We start from the raw sequence: 22,737 nt of genomic DNA on the forward strand, positions 1-22,737 counted from the left end.
GGGGGGGGGGGGGGGGGGGGAGGAGAGAGAGAGAAGGGAGAGAGAGAGAGAGAGAGAGAGAGAGATGAGGCAGTTCCTGGACCAACTGAGGTTTCCAAAGGTGGAAGAGGGGCGGGTAGAGGGATTGGGGGGCCCCGATTGAGATGGAGGAACTGGTTAAGGGGTTAGGGGGTATGCAGTTGGGCATGGCCCCGGGACCGGATGGGTATCCCATAGAGTTTTATAGGAAATTCTCATAGCTGTTGGGCCCGCTGTTGTTGAGAACTTTTAATGAGGCTAAGTAAAAGGGAATCCTTCCCCCGACGATGTCGCAGGCTCTGATCTCGCTTATCCTCAAGCGAGATAAGGACCCGTTGCAATGCGGCTCCTATAGGCCGATCTCGCTCCTGAATGTGGATGCCAAGCTGTTGGATTGAGGACTGTGTCCCAGGAGTGATTAATGAGGATCAGACGGGGTTTGTGAAGGGCAGGCAGTTCAATACGAATGTGCGGAGGCTCCTGAAGGTGATCATGATGCCCTCGGAGGGGGCACGCAGAAGTGGTAGCGGCAATGGACACGGAGAAAGCCTTTGATCGGGTGGAGTGGGAGTACCTGTGGGAAGTGTTAGGCAGATTTGGGTTTGGAGAGGAATTTATAGGGTGGGTCAAATTGTTGTACCAGGCCCCAATAGCGAGTATATCGACGAACCGGCTGCGGTCGGAGTACTTTAGATTATATCGAGGAACCAGTCAGGGGTGCCCCCTGTTCCCCCTGCTGTTTGCCCTGGCGATCGAGCCGCTGGCCATGGCGTTGAGGGAGTCCAGAAACTGGAGGGGGCTGGTTCGGGGGAGGGAGGAGCATCGTGTCTCACTGTATGCGGATGACCTGCTCCTGTATATTGCGGATCTGGTGGAGGGGATGGGGGAGGTCATGCCGATTCTTGGAGACTTTGGAGACTTTTCGGGGTATAAGCTAAAATGTTGGAAAAAGCGAGTTTTTTTGTGATACATGCGAGGGGCCAGGAAAAGAGATTGGGCGAGCTACCGCTCAAGATGGTGGAGAGGGAGCTTTCGTTGCTTGGGCATCAGGTGGCCAAGAGCTGGGGGGGTCTTGCACAAGCTCAATTTAGCGCGGCTGGTGGATCAGATGGAGAAGGACTTTAGGAGGTGGGACATGCTGCCACTCTCCCTGGCGGGCAGGGTGCAGTCCGTAAAGATGACGGTCCTCCCTAGATTCTTGTTCGTCTTCCAGTGCCTGCCCATTCTCATCCCCAAGGGGGGGGGGGGGCGGATACGGAACAATCACAGGTTCGTTCCGGGTAGAATAGACGGTGGGTTCCTAAGCTGGCACAGGGTGGGTATCAAAAGGATGGAAGACTTGTTTATCTATGGGACTTTTGCTCATCTGAGGGTGCTGGAGGAGAAATTTGGGTTGCCCCCGGGGAATGTTTTTAGGTACATGCAGGTTCGGGCGTTGGTGAAAAAGCAGATGGGGAAATTTCCATTGCTACCTGCCCGGAGGATACATGACAGGGTGGTCTCGGGCGTGTGGGTAGGGGACGGCAAGGTATCGGACATATACCAGTGATGCAGGAGGCGGAGGAGGCCTCGGTGGAAGAGCTGATGGGCAAGTTGGAGGAGGAGCTGGGTGAGGAGCTTGATGAGGGCCTGTGGGCTGACGCCCTCGGATGGGTCAATTCCTCCTCATCTTGCGCCAGGCTTAGCCTGATTCAGTTTAAGGTGGTGCACTGGGCGCATATGACAGTGGCGAGAATGAGTAAGTTCTTTGGGGTGGAGAACAGGTGCTCAGGGAGCCAGCAAATCATGTCCATATGTTCTGGGCATGCCTGGCACTTACAGGATTTTGGAAAGGCTTCGCGAAGGTTATGTCCAAGGTCTTGGACACTCGGGTAAAACCGAGCTGGGGGATAGCGATATTTGGGGTATCAGGCGATCCGGGAGTGCAGGAGTTGAAAGAGGCCGGAGTTCTGGCCTTTGCCTCCTTGGTAGCCCGGAGAAGGCTCTTGTTAAAGTGGAGGGACCCCCAAGTGTAGAGGCTTGGGTCAGTGACATGGCTGGGTTTCTCAGGTTGGAGAGGATAAAGTTTGCCTTGCGAGGGGTCCTTGCAGGGGTTCTCCAGGCGATGGAGAAACGTTAGGTGGAGGTCAGCAGCAACAGCAAACCAGAGGGAGGGGGGGAGGGGTGGGACTGACTTCATTTGTAAAGGGCAGATACCCCACCTTGTTTTGTGAAATTGTTAATTTGTTAAATGGTTAAGTTGTTTTTTGTTTTATTACTATGTTTTCTTTTCATTGTTTTTCTTTTTGTAGTGGCTTGTAAAAATTATTGAAATTTTTTGAATAAAAACAATTTTTTTAAAAAAATGAATACTTAGTCGTGATGGAAAAATTTAGATTAAAGGTACCTTTTACAATTCAAGTGAAATAAAAGTTACTTTACAATAAAGTCATAAAAACTTAATAACTGTCAGGAAAATATATAACCTCTGAGAAAGGGGCAGAGAAGCAGAGAAGCATAGAAGGAACAAGAGAAACAAGCAAAGCCAGCTTACAGTCAGCTCGGTCATGGGACAGAGCAAAGCATCCGAGCTAAAACAGCGAATACATCTAAGGAAGACCAGAATTTAAAGAGGAGGCAGAGTCAGCTCAGGAAGTCAGCTCAGGATCAGCCAGCTCTCACAGCTCGGTACATGGGATCGACAAGAGCAACCGAGCTAACCAGCGAATACATCTAAAGAAGACCAGACTTTAAAGAAGATTGATTGTCAAGGTGGGCCTGAAGGTCCCTTCAACCAACCAGAAGGATCCAGAAGCAAGATCTTTTTACTTTTCTGTAAAGACAGTGATTGCATTTTTTAAAAGAAAAAATAGAATAATAAAATAGCTGTTTAACCTGAAACAGTGGTTATTACAAAAGTCTAATTTACTTAACTTAGCAATGCGGGACCCAGGATCGATGCTACTAAGTGGTAAGTAGATTAAATCTTCTGTGAAGGTATGGGTTATACCGGGGGATAACTTGAAAACATAGTTTGACCTGAATAGCACCCACTGAAGCCTGCAAAGGAGTCAGGAGTGAGAATCCCTGTTCACCATTTAGAATGTCGGCCCTTTTTGGTATCGGGGGACTTCTAAGAATAGTGGTGAGTTTTCAACAACAACTCGCACCGGTTGATCATGGAGGGGACTTTTTTTTTAATAAACATTTTATTGAGGTATTTTTTTGGTATTATAACAACACAATAAACAATGTACATGAAACTATAAACATATAAGTGGAAAAGCCGTCTCCCTCCCTTACAGGTCCCACCTTTATTAACCCCCTACTCTAAGCTAAACTAACCCCCCCCCCCCCCCTTCTGATGACGATTAATTTCCGCGAAGAAGTCGACGAACGGTTACCACCTCCGGGCGAACCCGAACAGTGACCCTCTCAGGCGAACTTGATTTTCTCCAAACAGAGAAAGCTAGCCATTGTCCGATAGCCAGGTCTCCGACCTTCGGGGCTTTGAGTCCCTCCAAGCTAATAATATCCGTCTCCGAGCTACCAGGGAAGCAAAGGCCAGAACGTCTGCCTCTTTCTCCTCCTGGATTCCCGGGGTTTTCCCACACCCGAAAATCGCCACCTCTGGACTCAGCGCCACCCTTGTTTTTAACACCGTGGACATGACATCTGCAAACCCCGACCAAAATCCCCTAAGCTTCGGACATGATTCTCCTACCCACCCTTTGGAAACTACCCTGTCCTGGATCCCCCTTAGCGGTAGGAGCGGGAGGTTGACACCTGTTTACGTAGGAAGTCCCGCACCTGCAGATACCTGAATTTGTTTCCCCTCGCCAACCCAACCTTCTCCTCCAGCGCCCTCATACTCGGAAAGCTCCACTCTATAAACATATCCCCCATCCTCTCAATCCCTGATCTCCGCCATATCCGGGAACCCCCATCCATACTTCCCGGGGCAAACTGGTTATTATTACATTTGGGGACCAGACCATGCTCCCTTTGCTCCCACATGTCTCCTCCATTGCCCCCAGACTCTCAGGGCCGCCACCACCATGGGGCAGGTGGAGTACTGTGCCAGCAGGAATGGCAGAGGCGCAGTTACCAACACCCCAAACTGGTACCCTTGCATGAAGCCGCCTCCATACGCTCCCATGCCGACCCCTCCCTCACCACCCACTTCGTGATCATGGTTATATTCGCCACTCAGTAATAGTTACTAAAATTTGGCAGCGACAGCCTGCCCTCTCCCCGACTCTGCTCAAGCATTACCTTCCTTACCCGCGGGTCTTGCCCACCCAAACAAAGCCAGAATCACTTTGTTGACCCGCTTAAAAAAGGCACGGAATAAAGATGGGGAGACATTGAAACACGAACAGGAATCTCGGGAGGACTGTCAGCTTCATCGTCTGCACCCTCCCAGCTAATGACAACGGGAGCGCGTCCCATCTCCGAAAATCGTCCTTCATTTGGTCTACTAGCCGGGCAAGATTTAATTGATGCAGCCGGTCCCATTCCCGCACCACTTGAATGCCTAGGTACCTAAAGCTTCCCCCTAGTAATCTAAACTACAGCTCCCAATCGCCTCTCCTGTCCCCTCGTCTGGACCGCAAACATCTCATTTTTCCCCATATTTAGCTTATACCCTGAAAACTGGCCAAATTCCCCTAGAATCCTCATTATTTCTTCCATCCCCTCTAATGGGTCCGAGACGTACAGAAGCAGGTCGTCTGCATAGAACGAGACTCTGTGCTCCATGCCCCCCCCCCCCCCCCCCCCCCCCCCCGGACCAGCCTCTTCCAGCCCCTTGAGTCTCTCAGAGCAATTGCCAACGGCTCTGTAGCTAGCGAGAACAACAGTGGAGAGAGGGGGCATCCCTGTCTCGTCCCCCTGTGCAGTCTAAAATAGTCCAATGTTGTCCTATTCATCTGTACACTTGCCACAGGAGCCTGATACAGCAACCTGACCCAGTCAATAAAGCCCCGCCCAAATCCGAACCGTCCCAGTACCTCCCACAGATAATCCCATTCTACCCGATCAAAAGCCTTTTCTGCATACATTACAATCACTACCTCCACCTCCCTACCTTCTGGGGGCATCATGATCACATTTAACAACCTTCTGACATTGGCCACCAACTGCCTACCCTTAACAAACCCTGTCTGGTCTTCCCCAATAACATCCGGGACACAATCCTCAATCCTGCAAGACAAAATTTTGGCCAGCAGTTTGGCATCCACATTCAACAGGGATATCAGCCTGTAGGACCCACACAGCTCCGGGTTCTTGTCCCGCTTCAGAATCAGCGAAATCGTGGCCTGTGACATCGTCGGGGGCAGCACCCCTCTTTCCCTTGCCTCATTGAACATCCTCATCAACACCAGCCCCAATATCCCAGAGAACTTTTTATAAAACTCCACTGGGTACCCATCCGGCCCCGGATCTGAAAACCCGCCTGCATGGTCTTCAGACCCTTCACTATCTCTTCCAACCCAATCGGGGACCACAGCCCTTCTACCTGCTCCCCGTCCACCTTTGGGAAATTCAGCCCCCCCAAGAAGTGCCTCATCCCTTCTGGCCCCGTAGGGGGTTCCGACCTTTACAGCCTGCTGTAGAAATCCCTTAACGCCTTATTCATCCCTGCTGAATCTCCAACCAGGTTCTCATGTCTGTCATTTACTTTCCCTATCTTCTTGGCTGCCTCCCTCTTTCTAAGCTGCTGTGCAAGCATTCTGCTGGCCTTCTCTCCATACTTATAGATCGCCCCCTTGCCTTTCTCAGCTGCTCCACCGCCCTCCCTGTGGTTAACAAGCCGAATTCCGCCGTTCCCTTAAAAGCCCTGCCTCTGGCGTCTCCGCATACCTCCTATCGATCTGTAGTATCTCCTTAACCAGTCTCTGCCCTGTCCACCTTCTCCCTATGGGCCCGTATCGAGATCAGCTCCCCTCTGACCACCGCCTTCAGTGCTTCCCAGACCATCGCTGCTGAAATTTCCCCCGTTTCATTGACCTATAGGTAGTTCCGAATACATTTCCTCAGCCGCTCGCACACCCCTTCGTCAGCCAAAAGTCCCACATCTAACCTCCAGTGCGGGCGCTGGTTACTGTCTTTACTAACCTGCCGGTCAACCCAGTGCGGAGCATGGTCTGAGATTGTGATCGCCGAGTACCCAGTGTCCATCTTCCCCTGCCAGTAAGGTCCTGCTCAAAATGAAGAAATCGATCCGGGAGTACACTTTATGCACGTGTGAGTAGAAGGAGAACTCCTTCACCCTCGGCTGCCCAAATCTCCATGGGTCCACACCCCCATCTGTTCCATGAACCCTTTTAGTTCTTTGCCATTGCTGGCACCCTGCCTGTTTTCGAGCTTGACCAGTCCTAGCCAGGGTCAATACCTGTGTTGAAGTCCCCTCCCATGACCAACCTGTGCGAGTCCAGTTCCGGATTCTTCCCCAGCATCCTCTTTATAAACTCCAAATCATCCCAATTTGGCGCATACACATTTACTAATACCACCTGCACCCCCTCCAGTTTCCCACTGACCATAATTTACCGACCTCCCACATCCAAAACTATTCTAACCGCCTCAAACACCACCCGCTTATTGATCAGGATCGCAACCCCTCTAGTCTTTGAATCCAGTCCCGAGTGAAAGACCTGACTGACCCAGCCTTTCCTCAATCTAATCTGATCAGTTATTCCAAGGTGCGTCTCCTGCAACATTACCACGTCCTCCTTCAGTCCCCTAAGATGCACGAACACACGTGCCCTCTTGACCGGCCCATTTAACCCTCGAACATTCAGGTGATCAGCCTAATTGGGGGGCTCATTGCCCACCCCCTTCGCCAATCAGTCATCCCCTTTTTTGGGCCCGCCTCCAGCCCATGCTCCACGCCTCCACCGGCCCGCCCCCAGGCAGCCTCCGCCCCCAACCTCCTCTCTGTCACTTGGCCCAAGTCCCTCCTTCATCAGCAGAACATTTCACCCCCTCCATCCCCTAGTAACAACACTCGAACCCAACCCCTTTGATAAACCGAACATATGTATACCCCCCACTGCGCTTCCGTGAGCTAGCCCGCCCAGCTAGTTTGGTGGCCCCCATCCCTGGCGCCGGATAGTCTCCCACCTATTGTTCCCTCCCCACCCTCCCCCCCGCTCATACAAACATACTCCAACATCAAACAACCCCCACACAATTGCCCGACAGAAAAACACCGAAATCTAAACAAGCACACTTCCATCCCCCAACAGTGCAAATGAAAACCTTAACTCACTCAGCTCTGCCACTGGTCCCAAATCAATACAGAAGGCAAACAGATTCCACAAAACGAAAAACGAGAAACTTTTTTTTTTAAAGAATAGAGAAACAAAAAGAAAAAAAACATGAACGTTGCAGCAAAGTTCAAAAGTTCACAGTCCACCACCAGTCCTTTCCTTTTCACGAAGTCCAGCGCATCCTCAGGCGACTTGAAATAAAAGTGCTGTTCCTCGTACATGACCCAGAGACGGGCCGGATACAACAGTCCGAACTTCACCTTTTTCTTAAAAAGGATCGACCTAATCTGGTTGAAGCCTGCTCTTCTCCTGGCCACCTCCACACTCAGGTCTTGGTAGACCCGCAGGATACTATTGTCCCACTGACAGCTCTGTGTTTGCTTGGCCCATTGTGGAATGCGCTCCTTATCCAAGTACCTGTGGAATCTCACCACCATTGCCCTTGGGGCGGCTTCCTCGCGAGTGCTCTGTGAGCCCTGTCCACCTCCAAGGGTCGGGAGAATGCCCCATCCCCCAACAGCTTCTCAAACATATCTGCGATGTATGCCCCAGCGTCCGCTCCGTTGGACCCCTCCGGGAGCCCAACGATTCTCAAGTTCTGCCGGCGGGACCTATTCTCTAGGTCCTCTACCTTCTCCAGGAGCTTGTTCTGCTGGGCTCTCAGCATCCCAGCCTCCAACTCCACCGCAGTTTGATGTTTCTCCTGCTCAGCCAGCACCTCTCCACCTTCTGGATCGCCCGATCTTGGGCGTCCAATCTAAGCTCCAGTCGCTCAATCGACTCTTTTAACCGGGTCCAAGAAGTCCTGTTTCTGCTTAGCAAAGCCTTCCTGAATAACTTGCATCAGCTGCTCCGTTGACCGCTGGGTCGACAAACCAGAGGTCCGGTCCTCCGCCATGCTATCTCCCGCTGCAGCTTCAGCCCAAGCCTTCTCTGTCTTTCTGTTTCTGCCTTTACGAGCACTTCTAGTCCTTCTCTCCATGCACCGATGTGGGAATTCAGTACACAATTTCCTCTGTCTTCAGTTTTACAGTTCAAGTCCGGTAGAAAATCAGGGGAAAAGGGCTAAAAGTCCGACCCGAGCGGGAGCCACCAAATGTGCAACTTACTCCTTCATAGCCGCCACCGGAAGTCATGGGAGGGGACTTTAACACGGTCATTGAACCAGGTTTGGACCGGTCAAGCCCGAGGTCGGGAGGGTGTCGGCGGTGGCGAAGATGGTTAGCACTGTTGCTTCACATCCGGGAATCCAAGAGGAGAAAGAGGCAGATGTTTTGACCTTTGCTTCCCTGGTAACTCAGAGACGGATACTATTGGCATGGAGGGACTCAAAACCCCCAAAGTCGGAGACCTGGCTATCGGACATGGCTAGCTTTCTCTGTATGGAGAAAATTATGTTCACCTTGAGAGGTTCACTGGTAGGGTTCACCCGGAGGTGGCAACCGTTCGTCGACTTCTTTGCGGGAAATTAATCGTCAGCAGACGGGGGTAAGGGGGGGGGGAGCAGTTTAGGTTAGAGTAGGGGGATAATAAGGGTGGGACCTGTACGAAAGGTAAACGGTTTTTACACAATGGTTATGGTTTCATGTATATTGTCTATTTTGTTGTTGTTTTTATACCAAAAATATCTCAATAAAATGTTTATTAAAATTTTTTTTTTTTTTTTTTTAAAAGCACTGTTGCTTCACAACACCAGAGGCCCGGGTTCGATTTCTGGCTTGGGTCGCTGACTGTGCAGAGTCTGCGCATTTTCCCCGTGTCTGCGAGTGTTTCTTCCAGGTGCTCCGGTTTCCTCCCACAAGTTCCAAAAGACGTGCTGTTCGGTTATTTGGGCATTCTAAATTCTCCCTCAGTGTACCCGAACTGCCGCTATAGTGTGGCAACAAGGGGATTTTCATAGTAACTTCATTGCAGTGTTTATTTGTGACACTAATAAAGATTATTATTATTATTATTATTAATAAGAAGAGCTGAAGGAATTCATGGAGTGCATTGGGGGGGCGGGGCTGGGGGGGGTGGGGGGGAGTTGGATCCATGGAGGTTTGCGAGGTAGGACATAGGAGTTCTCGGACTTTTCCCATGTGCACAGGGTGTACTCTCGGATTGGTTTCTTTGTGGTGGACAAGACGCTGCTGGCAGAGGTCATCGACTCGGGGTACTCTGCGATCATGGTTTCAGACCATGCGCCGCACTGGGTGGACCTGCAAGTGAACCAGGGGGAGCGGTCCAGTGCCCGCAGTGGAGACTGAACGTAGGGTTGTTAGCGGATGAGGAGGTGTGTGAGCGGGTGAGGGTTGGAGGTATGAGGAACTTAGCGATACAGGTCAAGTAGTCATGGGGGACTTTAACTTCCCAAATATTGAGTGGAAACTCTTTAGATCAAGTAGTTTGGATGGGGTGGTGTTTGTGCAGTGTGTCCAGGAAGCTTTTCTAACACAGTATGTAGATTGTCCGACCAGAGGAGGGGCAATATTGGATTTAGTTCTTGGTAATGAACCAGGGCAAGTGATAGATTTGTTAGTGGGGGAGCATTTTGGAGATAGTGACCACAATTCTGTGACTTTCACTTTAGTAATGGAGAGGGATAGGTGCGTGCAACAGGGCAAGGTTTACAATTGGGGGAAGGGTAAATACGATGTTGTCAGACAAGAATTGAAGTGCATAAGTTGGGAACATAGGCTGTCAGGGAAGGACACAAGTGAAATGTGGAACTTGTTCAAGGAACAGGTACTACGTGTCCCTGATATGTATGTCCCTGTCAGGCAGGGAAGAGATGGTCGAGTGAGGGAACCATGGTTGACAAGAGAGGTTGAATGTCTTGTTAAGAGGAAAAAGGAGACTTATGTAAGGCTGAGGAAACAAGGTTCAGACAGGGCATTGGAGGGATACAAGATAGCCAGGAGGGAACTGAAGAAAGGGATTAGGAGAGCTAAGAGAGGGCATGAACAATCTTTGGCGGGTAGGATCAAGGAAAACCCCAAGGCCTTTTACACATATGTGAGAAATATGAGAATGACTAGAGCGAGGGTAGGTCCGATCAAGGACAGTAGCGGGAGATTGTGTATTGAGTCTGAAGAGATAGGAGAGGTCTTGAACGAGTACTTTTCTTCTGTATTTACAAATGAGAGGGGCGATATTGTTGGAGAGGACAGTGTGAAACAGACTGGTAAGCTCGAGGAAATACTTGTTGGGAAGGAAGATGTGTTGGGCATTTTGAAAAACTTGAGGATAGACAAGTCCCCTGGGCCTGACGGGATATATCCAAGGATTCTATGGGAAGCAAGAAATGAAATTGCAGAGCCGTTGGCAATGATCTTTTCGTCCTCACTGTCAACAGGGGTGGTACCAGGGGATTGGAGAGTGGCAAATGTCGTGCCCCTGTTCAAAAAAGGGACTAGGGATAACCCTGGGAATTACAGGCCAGTTAGTCTTACTTCGGTGGTAGGCAAAGTAATGGAAAGGGTATTGAAGGATAGGATTTCTGAGCATCTGGACAGACACTGCTTGATTAGGGATAGTCAGCACGGATTTGTGAGGGGTAGGTCTTGCCTTACAAATCTTATTGAATTCTTTGAGGAGGTGACCAAGCATGTGGATGAAGGTAAAGCAGTGGATGTAGTGTACATGGATTTTAGTAAGGCATTTGATAAGGTTCCCCATGGTAGGCTTCTGCAGAAAGTAAGGAGGCATGGGATAGTGGAAGATTTGGCCAGTTGGATAACGAACTGGCTAACCGATAGAAGTCAGAGAGTGGTGGTGGATGGCAAATATTCAGCCTGGATCCCAGTTACCAGTGGCGTACCGCAGGGATCAGTTCTGGGTCCTCTGCTGTTTGTGATTTTCATTAATGACTTGGATGAGGGAGTTGAAGGGTGGGGTCAGTAAATTTGCAGACGATACGAAGATTGGTGGAGTTGTGGATAGTAAGGAGGGCTGTTGTCGGCTGCAAAGAGACATAGATAGGATGCAGAGCTGGGCTGAGAAGTGGCAGATGGAGTTTAACCCTGAAAAGTGTGAGGTTGTCCATTTTGGAAGGACAAATATGAATGCGGAATAAAGGGTTAATGGTAGAGTTCTTGGCAATGTGGGGGAGCAGAGAGATCTTGGGGTCTATGTTCATACATCTTTGAAAGTTTGCCACTCAAGTGGATAGAGCTGTGAAGAAGGCCTATGGTGTGCTCGCGTTCATTAACAGAGGGATTGAATTTAAGAGCCGTGAGGTGATGATGCAGCTGTACAAAACTTTAGTAAGGCCACATTTGGAGTACTGTGTACAGTTCTGGTCACCTCATTTTAGGAAGGATGTGGAAGCTTTGGAAAAGGTGCAAAGAAGATTTACCAGGATGTTACCTGGAATGGAGAGTAGGTCTTACGAGGAAAGGTTGAGGGTGCTAGGCCTTTTCTCATTAGAACGGAGAAGGATGAGGGGCGACTTGATAGAGGTTTATAAGATGATCAGGGGAATAGATAGAGTAAGACAGTCAGAGACTTTTTCCCCGGGTGGAACAAACCATTACAAGGGGACATAAATTTAAGGTGAAAGGTGGAAGGTATAGGAGGGATATCAGAGGTAGGTTCTTTACCCAGCGAGTAGTGGGGGCATGGAATGCACTGCCTGTGGAAGTAGTTGAGTCGGAAACATTAGGGACCTTCAAGCAGCTATTGGATAGGTACATGGATTACGGTAAAATGATATAGTGCCGATTTATTTGTTCTTAAGGGCAGCACGGTAGCATTGTGGATAGCACAATTGCTTCACAGCTCCAGGGTCCCAGGTTCGATTCCGGCTTGGGTCACTGTCTGTGCGGAATCTGCACGTCCTCCCCCGTGTCTGCGTGGGTTTCCCCCGGGTGCTCCGGTTTCCTCCCACAGTCCAAAGATGCGCAGGGTAGGTGGATTGGCCATGATAAATTGCCCTTAGTGTCCAAAATTGCCCTTGGTGCTGGGTGGAGGTGTTGAGTTTGGGTAGGGTGCTCTTTCCAAGAGCCGGTGCAGACTCAGGGGGCCGAATGGCCTCCTTCTGCACTGTAAATTCAATGATAATCTATGATTAATTTAGGACAAAGGTTCGGCACAACATCATGGGCCGAAGGGCCTGTTCTGCGCTGTATTTTCTATGTTTAAGTCTCGGCCACCACGCTATGGGAGGCACTCAAGACGGTGGTTGGGGGGGGAAGTTAGGGGCGGTGGATCCATGGAGGTTTGCGAGGTAGAGGACATAGGAGTTCTCGTACTTTTCCCATGTGCACATGGTGTACTCTCGGATTGGTTTCTTTGTGGTGGACAAGACGCTGCTGGCAGAGGCCATCGACTCAGGGTACTCTGCGATCATGGTTTCGGACCATGCGCCGCACTGGGTGGACCTGCAAGTGGACCAGGGGGAGCGGTCCAGTGCCCGCAGTGGAGACTGAACGTAGGGTTGTTAGCGGATGAGGAGGTGTGCGAGCGGGTGAGGGTTGCCCTTCAGGGGTATGTGGAACTTAGCGATACAGGTCAAGTCTCGGCCACCACGCTATAGGAGGCACTCAAGACGGTGGTTGGGGGGGGGAAAGTTCATGTCAATCCAGGTGCATAGGGAAAAGGTGGAAAGAGCAGAGACGACAAGGTTGGTGGACAAGATTCTGCGGGTGAACAGGAAGTATTCAGAGGCCCCAGAGGCAGGATTGTTGAAGGAGAGACAGAAGCTCCAGATGGAGTTCGGGTTGGTGTCCACAGGGAAGTCAGTTGCGGAGGGCCAAGGAGGCAGTGTATGAGTACGGGGAGAAGGCGAGTAGGATGCTGGCCCACCAAATCAGGAAGCAGGAAGTGGCGAGGGAGATCAGAAGGGTGAAGGACGGGAGGGGAAGAGTGGTACTGGACCTGGTGGAGTGAATGGGGTATTCAAGGAGTTTTACAGGAGGCTTTACGAATCGGAGCCCCCGGCCGGGGGGAGGGAATGCAGCAGTTCCTGGATGGGTTGGAGTTCCCCAAGGTGGAGGAGGACCTGGTGGACGGGCTGAGGGCCCCCATTGGAGTGGTAGAGGTGATGGAGGACATTGGGATGATGGGATGATGCAGGCAGGGAAGGCCCCGGGTCCGGATGGGTTTCTTGTACAATTTTATAAGAAATTTGGGGGGGACCCGTGGCCCCTGGTGGTCAGGGCATTTAATGAGGCTAGGGAAAAGGGGGAACGCCCCCCTACATTGTCACAGACGTCCATATCCCTAATACTGAAGAAGGATAAAGATCTGGAGCACTGTTGGTCCTATCGCCTGATATCGCTACTAAATGTGGACATCACGTTGCTGGTAAAGATCCTAGCCTCACGAATTGAAGACTGTGTGCCGGGGGTGATAAGGGAAGATCAGACGGGGTTTGTAAAGGGGATGCAACTGTTGCCGAATGTTAGGAGATTACTAAATGTGATAATGATGCCGGGAGGGACAGGACATGGAGGTGGCAGTAGCAAAGGATGCAGAGAAGACTTTTGATCGGGAGGAATGGGAGTACTTGTGGGAAGTGTTAGGACGGTTCGGGTTCGGGCAGGGGTTTGTAGGCTGGATCCGACTTTTGTATAGGGCGCCGTTAGCGAGCGTGTGAACGAATCAGGTGAGCTCGGGGTGCTTCGGACTGCACCGTGGAACAAGGCAGGGGTGTCCATCTCCCCATTGCTTTTTGCCTTGGCAATAGAGCCATTGTCATTTGCGCTTAGAGCGTTGAGGAGCTGGAAAGAGATTGTGTGGGGTGGGAGGGTTGAGCACAGGGTCTCGCTATATGTGGTCGACCTGTTGCTTTATCTCTCGGACCAACTGGGAGGCATCGGGGGAATTATGAGTATTCTGGAGGAGTTTGGTTGATTTTCCAGGTATAAGATAAACATGGGGAAGTGTGAGGTGTTCCCGATCGAGGACCAGGGAGCAGAAGAGGTGGTCGGGTGAGCTGCCATTGAAAGTGGTGGGGACAAGCTTCAGATATTTGGGGATTCAGGTGGCACAGGGATGGAAGCAGCTGCTCAAGTTGAACTTGGCGCGATTGGTGGAACCACTGAGGGGGGATTTTAAGAGGTGGGATGTAGCTGACGGGGCGGGTGCAGACAATGAAAACGACAGTGCTGGCGAGACTCTTATTTGTCTTTCAGAAACCCCCGATCTTTGTCCCAAAATCATTCTTTAAGGAAGTTAATACTTGGATCTTGGGGTTTGTGTGGGCAGGGAAAACCCCATGGATTAAGAAGGTGCTGTTTGAATGGGGGCGAGAGGGGGGGGCGGGTTGGCCTTGCCAAACATAATGAATTACTTTTTTTTTTCTCTATCCCCCCTCCCCTCCCCCGCTCTCTCCCCCCCTCCCCTCCCCACTCTCTCTATCCCCCCTCCCCGCTCTCTCTATTCCCCCTCCCCTCCCCGCTCTCTATCCCCCCTCCCCGCTCTCTCTATTCCCCCTCCCCTCCCCGCTCTCTATCCCCCCTCCCCGCTCTCTCTATTCCCCCTCCCCTCCCCGCTCTCTATCCCCCCTCCCCGCTCTCTCTATTCCCCCTCCCCTCCTCACTCTCTATCCCCCCTCCCCGTTCTCTCTATCCCCCCCTCCCCGCTCTCTCTATCCCCCCTCCCCGCTCTCTCTATCCCCCCTCCCCTCCCCGCTCTCGCTATCCCCCCTCCCCTCCCCGCTCTCTATCCCCCCTCCACGCTCTCTCTATCCCCCCTCCCCGCTCTCTCTATCCCCCCTCCCCGCTCTCTCTATCCCACCTCCCCGCTCTCTCTATGCCCCCTCCCCGCTCTCGCTATCCCCCCTCCCCTCCCCGTTCTCGCTATCCCCCCTCCCTCCCCGCTCTCTCTATCCCCCCTCCCCGCTCTCTCTATCCCCCCTCCCCTCCCTCTCTATCCCCCCTCCCCTCCCTGCTCGCTCTATCCCCCTCCCCTCTCTCTCTATCCCCCCTCCCCGCTCTCTCTATTCCCCCTCCACGCTCTCTCTATCCCCCCTCCCCGCTCTCTCTATCCCCCCTCCCCGCTCTCTCTATCCCCCATCCCCGCTCTCTCTATCCCCCCTCCCCTCACTCTCTATCCCTCCTCCCCTCCCTCTCTATCCCCCCCTCCCCTCCCTCTCTATCCCCCCTCCCCTCCCTCTCTATCCCCCCTCCCCTCCCTCTCTATCCCCCCTCCCCTCCCTCTCTATCCCCCCTCCCCTCCCTCTCTATCCCCCCTCCCCTCCCCGCTCTCTCTATTCCCCCTCCCCTCTCTCTCTATCCCCCCTCCCCTCCCCGCTCTCTCTATCCCCCCTCCCCGCTCTCTCTATCCTCCCTCCCCTGTCCGCTCTCTCTATCCTCCCTCCCCTCCCCCTCCCCGCTCTCTCTATCCCCCCTCCCCTCCCCGCTCTCTCTATCCCCCTCCCCTCCCCGCGCTCTCTATCCCCCCTCCCCTCCCCGCTCTCTCTATCCCCCCTCCCCTCCCCGCTCTCTCTATCCCCACTCCCCTCCCCGCTCTCTCTATCCACCCTCCCCTCCCCGCTCTCTCTATCCCCCTCCCCTCCCCGCTCTCTCTATACCCCCTCCCCTCCCCGCTCTCTCTATCCCCCTCCCCTCCCCGCTCTCTCTATCCCCCTCCCCTCCCCGCTCTCTCTATCCCCCCTCCCCTCCCCGCTCTCTCTATCCCCCCTCCCCTCCCCGCTCTCTCTATCCCCCCTCCCCTCCCCGCTCTCTCTATCCCCCTTCCCCTCCCCGCTCTCTCTATCCCCCCTCCCCTCCCCGGTCTCTCTATCCACCCTCCCCTCCCCGCTCTCTCTATCCACCCTCCCCGCTCTCTCTATCCACCCTCCGTTCCCCGCTCTCTCTATCCCCCCTCACCTCTCACTCTATCCCCCCTCCCCTCTCTCTCTATCCCCCCTCCCCTCCCCGCTCTCTCTATCCCCCTCCCCTCCCCGCTCTCTCTATCCCCCCCTCCCCATCCCGCTCTCTCTATCCCCCCTCCTCGCTCTCTCTATCCCCCTCCCCTCCCTCTCTATCCCCCCTCCCCTCCCTCTCTATTCCCCCCCACTCCCCTCCCCACTCTCTCTATCCCCACTCCACTCCCCTCCCCGCTCTCTCTATCCCCCTCCTCGCTCTCTCTATCCCCCTCCCCTCCCTCTCTATCCCCCCTCCCCTCCCTCTCTATTCCCCCCCACTCCCCTCCCCACTCTCTCTATCCCCACTCCACTCCCCTCCCCGCTCTCTCTATCCCCCCTCCCCACTCTCTCTATCCCCCCTCCACTCTCTCTATCCCCCCTCCCCGCTCTCTCTATCCCCCCTCCCCTCCCCGCTCTCTGTATCCCCCCTCCCCGCTCTCTCTATCCCCCCTCCCCGCTCTCTCTATCCCCCCTCCCCTCCCCTCCCCGCTCTCTCTATCCCCCCTCCCCGCTCTCTCTATCCCCCCTCCCCGCTCTCTCTATCCCCCCTCCCCGCTCTCTCTATCCTCCCTCCCCGCTCTCTCTATCCCCCTCCTCACTCTCTCTATCCCCCCCCCCGCTCTCTCTATCCCCCCTCCCCTCCCCGCTCTCTCTATCCCCCCTCCCCTCCCCGCTCTCTCTATCCCCCCTCCCCTCCCCGCTCTCTCTATCCCCCCTCCCCGCTCTCTCTATCCCCCCTCCCCTCCCCGCTCTCTCCCCCCTCCCCTCCCCGCTCTCTCTATCCCCCCTCCCCTCCCCGCTCTCTCCCCCCTCCCCTCCCCGCTCTCTCTATCCCCCCCTCCCCTCCCCGCTCTCTCTATCCCCCCTCCCCTCCCCGCTCTCTCCCCCCTCCCCTCCCCGCTCTCTCTATCCCCCCTCCCCGCTCTCTCTATCCCCCCTCCCCGCTCTCTCTATTCCCCCTCCCCTCCCCGCTCTCTCTATTCCCCCTCTCCTCCCCGCTCTCTCTTTCCCCCTCCCCTCCCCGCTCTCTCTATCCCCCCTCCCCGCTCTCTCTATCCCCCCTCCCCTCACATAATGAATTACTATTGGGCAGCAAACATTGCTATAGTGAGGACGTGGATAGTGGGGGAGGGATTGGCTTGGGGGTAGATGGAGGCGGCCTCTTGCAGGAGTACGAGTTTAGGGGAATTGTTGACGGCACCTCTGCTGTTCTCACCAGCCAAATACTCCATGAGCCCTGCCGGTGTGGGGATAGCGGCAGCAGCATCTAAGGTTGGAAGGTGTCTCGGTGCAGGCACCGGTTTGCAACAATCACAGATTTGCACCAGGGGGGTTGGATGCGTGGTTTCAGGGGTGGTGACAGGCAGGGATCGAGCGGTTTGTGGACCTGTTTGTGGGGGACAGCTTTGCGAGTTTAGAATACTTGGAGGAGGAATAGGAGCTGTCCAGTGGGAACGGGTTCAGATACTTACAGATCTGGGACTTTGTGAGGACGCAGGTGCCATCCTTTCCCGGTTTGCCGCCCTTGGGATTGCAGGATAAGGTGCTATCGAGGGAAGGAGTGGGTGAAGGCAAGATGTCTGAGATCGGCAAGGGCTAATGGACTGGGATGGAGCCCCGATAGGGGAAGTCAAATGGAAATGGGAGGAGGAACAGGGGGGGAAATGGAGGCCGGGTTGTGGGAGGAGGCTCTGAGGAGGATGAATGCCAGGCTCAGCCTTATCCAGTTTAAGGTAGTTCATAGGGTGCACATGACGGCAGCTAGGATGAGCAGGTTCTTTGAGGGGATAGAGGACAGGTGAGGGCGGTGCGCGGGGAGGCCTTCGAACCATGTTTACATGTTTTGGGCATGTCTGAAACTTAAAGGGTTCTGGCAGTGGTTTGCGGACATAATGTCCAAGGTGTTGAGGGTGAAGGTGGTCCCGTGTTCAGAAGTAGCAATATTTGGAGTATCAGAAGACCCAGAAGTCCAGGGGGCAAGGGAGACCAATGTTCTGGCCTTTGCCTGGTAACCTGGAGATGGATTTTGCTGGAGAGGAGGGACTTGGAGCCACCGAAATGGGGGTGTGGGTGAGTCACCTGCCGGAGATCCTAAGGTCAGAGAAAATGAAGTTCGTTATAAGAGGGTCAGTTGATGGGTTTGCCGGAGATGGAAACTGTTCACTGACTTCTTCAAGGAGAATTGAGGCATCAGCAGGGGGAGGAGGTGGGGATAAAGGGGCTAAAATGGGAAAGACAGGACAGGAGGAGGGGAATGGTAGGGAGGTTGGGGTGTTGGTTAGTTATTTATTCATTATGAGTTTCCTGTGTGTTCTTGCTCTTGTATTGATTTGTATTGACTGTTCTTATAAATGCCTTAATAAAAATATAAATACTGTAGCTACAAGAACAGGTCAGAGGCTGGGAACTCTGCAGTGAGTAACTCATGTCCTAACTCTCCAAACTCTGTCCCCCATCTGCAAGACACAAATCAGGAGTGTGAAGAAATACTTTCCACTTTCCCGGAGTAACTGGAGCATCTAACCAGCCCTTCAACCACATAGTACTCATTTGTAATGGACTTTCTGAGTGAGGCCTTAATAAGTCTCAAAAAAAGGTATTCTGTCTGGTCCATCTTCATGCCTCACCTTTTGACATCCCAGCCCGGGCACTCTCTACACAGAAGAACGGTATTGTTGGTCTTTCACTGGTTGTTGGAAACTGAAATTCCTGTCCATTCCCAAGCACCTCACACTACACAGTAGGACCTTCATAAGACTATGTTAATGAGCTGACAACATTGGGTGAGGTTAGTTCACGTAGAAGCAGATCGAATTTACACTACACAGCCAAAATCACATAGATCGGTGCCAATGTGTTAGATTACCATAGCTTTCACAGATTATTTCCTTGCACTTTCGTCCAGCATTCGCAATAATTTGAAGCAATTTTAATGCTTCTTCTTTGTTATCTTCTCGCAACTGTTTTAGTTTCAGAATTTCCAGAAGAGTCAAAACACCACCAACTTCTAAAACTTCTATCAGATATCGATGTCTGGAATAAATGTTAAAATTCATATAATTAAATATGGTACACTTGTAAATGTCCAAAAGCAAATGTTTTAGCTATTTTTTGCAAACATATGTCATAATATACACATCAGTATATGATGATGCAGAGACACACACTGACTGACACACTGCAAGATCAATCAACACACACAACACAGCAGCCAATCACCAGTTAGAGCACGGTCACTATAAAGACAGAGGGCACTAGTTTTCCCGCTCATTCGGGATGCAGCCTCTGAGACAGACAGAGCCTGCAGTCAGTAGCACAAACATCCACCATGTGCGAGCAGTATAGGCTGGTCAGGTTAAGCATAGGTCTTCAGTCAATCTAACATAGTGTCGACCCACAGTGCAAGTATGTTTAACAGCTCTTAGTTAAATAAAATAGAGTTGTACTATTACAAGTGTTGGTAGGCTGTCTATGTTACTGCTAAGGTAAACGCAGTCTCCACAGATCCAGAGTACCCAACACATCATGGTACCAGTATCTGATGTTAGAGTTTAATAGACCTACCTTCAAGTCATCTGCCTTCGACCAGCAATCACCCATCCGCTAGTATGGACAGCGTCCGCCCTCCCCCGCCACTCCGCATCACCGGCAAACTCAGTGCAAACTGGAAAATCTTTAAACAACGATTCCAGCTATACCTTGAAGCTACAGACCTGGAAGCTGCTTCAGACGCCAGGAAGATTGCTCTCTTCCTTTCCACGGCCGGGGACCACACCATCCATATCTTCAACTCTCTCACTTTCACTGAAGGTGAAGACAAGTCCAAGTTCAAGATAGTCCTGCTCAAATTCGACAGTCACTGTGACATCGAGGTAAATGAAAGTTTTGAGCGCTATGTCTTTCAACAGCGTCTGCAGGGTAAGGATGAACCTTTTCAATCTTTCCTCACCCACCTTTGCATCCTTGCACAGTCCTGCAATTACAGATCCGATCTGTAAAGATTTAATCACCTGCTAATGCTCGCATTCCAAGCATTGTCTGGCATATTTGAATCTGTCTATATATATGTTTCTGGAACATACCTCTTCATTCACCTGAGGAAGGAGCAGCGCTCCGAAAGCTAGTGACATCGAAACAAACCTGTTGGACTTTAACCTGGTGTTGTAAGACTTCTTACTGTACTCACCCCAGTCCAACGCCAGCATCTCCACATCTTGTCCAAAGGGTTCATTCCGTGTCACCCGCTGACACTTCCGCATCTCAAGGCGCTGACTTTCGGACACAGCTGAATGCCATCATCACCCAATACCACGGTGTATTCGAGGGCATGGGCACACTCCCATACACTTATATAATATTGTTAAAACCAAATGCCACGCCTGTGGTGCACGCACCTCGCAGGGTACCAGCACCCCTCAAGGACCGCCTCAAGCAGCAGCTGCAGGACCTCCAGGATCAGGGCGTAATTTCGAAAGTTACAGAACCGACTGACTGGGTCAGCTCTATGGTGTGCGTGAAAAAACCATCCGGCGAATTACGCATATGTATTGATCCCAAGGACCTCAACCGCAATATTATGAGAGAACACTATCCGATTCCAAAGCGCGAAGAACTCACCTACGAGATGGCTCGCGCCAAATTTTTCACCAAGCTAGACGCATCCAAGGGGTTCTGGCAGATCCAACTCGACGCATCCAGTCGGAAGCTCTGCACCTTTAACACCCCATTTGGCCGGTATTGCTACAACCGGATGCCGTTTGGCATCATCTCTGCATTGGAAGTGTTCCACAGAATAATGGAGCAGATGATGGAAGGTATCGAAGGGGTTCGCGTGTATGTGGACGACATCATCATCTGGTCTACCACCCCGCAGGAGCACATTGATCACCTCCAACGCGTCTTCCGACGAATCCATCAGCATGGCCCGGAATCCGCCTCAACAGGGCCAAATGCTCCTTTGGCCAAACAGAACTTAAATTCCTCGGAGACCACATTTCACAGTTTGGCGTGCAGCCGGATGCTGACAAGTATCTGCCATTAAGGCCATGAAGACACCGGAGGACAAGACGGCGGTCCTCCACTTCCTGGGCATGGTCAATTTCATGGGGAAATTCATCCCTAACCTCGCCTCCCACACCACGGCTCTCAGGAACCTGGTTAAGAAGATGGCCGAGTTCCAATGGCTCCCCACCCACGAACAAGAATGGCGGGAACTCAGGGCGAAGCTGACCAAGGCCCCGGTGTTGGTATTTTTCGATCCGGCCAAAGAAACAAAGATCTCCACGGATGCCAGTCAGTCCAGCATTGGAGCAGTGCTCCTTCAACGTGACGACGCCTCCTCATGGGCTCCTGTCGCATACGCGTCACGTGCAATGGTGCCCACCGAACAGCGCTACGCGCAAATTGAAAAAGAGTGCCTGGGCCTTCTTACTGGAGTCGTCAAATACCATGACTATGTCTATGAACTCCCAAAGTTCAGTCGAGACAGACCACAGGCCAATATCATTCAAAAAGACCTTAACGGCATGACGCCGCGCCTGCAGCTCTTTCTCCTTAAACACAGGCGGTACGACTTCAAACTCGTCTACACACCGGGTAAAGAGCTCATCGTCGCCGATGCACTCTCCCGATCTGTCACCACACCCTGCGACCCAGCGGGCTTTGTGTGCCAAATTGATGCTCAGGTGGCATTCGCCGCATCCAATCTGCCCACCACGGACGAACGACTCATCCAGATTCGTCGTGAGATGGCCAACGATCCCCTGCTCCAACGTGTCATGCGCCACCTGACAAACGGGTGGCTCAAGGGACAATGCCTTCAATTCTATAACATTAAAGATGACCTGGCGATAGTAGATGGAATTCTACTAAAGCTGGACAGGATCGTCATTCCGCACAGCATGCGGAACCTCGTCCTTGAGCAATTCCATGAGGGCCACCTGGGAGTGGCGAAATGCCGCCGACAGGCCCGTGAGGCAGTGTACTGGCCTGGAATCAATGAGGACATTGCCAATGTCATTCTTAACTGCCCAACATGCCAGCGTTTCCAGCCTGCTCAGCCAAGGGAGACCTTGCAACCCCATGAGTTGGTCACATCCCCCTGGACCAAAGTGGGCATCGACTTGTTCCATGCACTTGGCCGGGACTACATCCTCATAGTGGACTATTTCTCAAACTACCCGGAGGTAGTTAGGTTACACGACCTCACCTCAACTGCGGTCATCCGTGCGTGCAAGGAAACCTTCGCTCGCCATGGCATCCCGCTCACGGTCATGTCCGACAATGGCCCGTGTTTTGCCAGTCAGGAGTCGTCCAATTTTGCCAAACGATACAACTTCACACATGTCACGTCCAGTCCCCATTACCCCCAATTCCATGGCAAAGCTGAAAAAGGGGTGCACATTGTCAAACGACTCCTGTGCAAGGCGGCCGATGCAGGATCCGATTTTTACCTCACCCTGCTTGCTTACAGATCATCTCCATTGTCCACTGGCCTGTCACCGGCTCAATTGTTGATGAATCGCACGCTGCGGATGACGGTGCCGGCCATTCATGTCCCGGACTTAGACAACCTTCCAGTCCTTCATCGAATGCGGTTGTCTCGGGCCC

The 22,737-nt window shown here is 52.4% G+C and overlaps 1 protein-coding gene across 8 annotated transcripts in view; it reads right to left on the reverse strand.

Moving 5' to 3' along the window:
- LOC140426289 (armadillo-like helical domain containing protein 1) overlaps positions 1-22,737 on the reverse strand; it is a 146,951-nt gene that overhangs the window by 101,876 nt on the left and 22,338 nt on the right. For all 8 annotated transcript variants that reach the window (XM_072510865.1, XM_072510861.1, XM_072510867.1 and 5 more), the window contains one exon: positions 18,995-19,161. In XM_072510865.1, coding sequence (XP_072366966.1) covers positions 18,995-19,161 — 167 coding nt within the window. The remainder of the gene's footprint in view (positions 1-18,994; positions 19,162-22,737) is intronic.

Source organism: Scyliorhinus torazame, chromosome 7, assembly GCF_047496885.1.
Source record: "Scyliorhinus torazame isolate Kashiwa2021f chromosome 7, sScyTor2.1, whole genome shotgun sequence".
NCBI classification, from domain to species: Eukaryota; Metazoa; Chordata; class Chondrichthyes; order Carcharhiniformes; family Scyliorhinidae; genus Scyliorhinus; species Scyliorhinus torazame.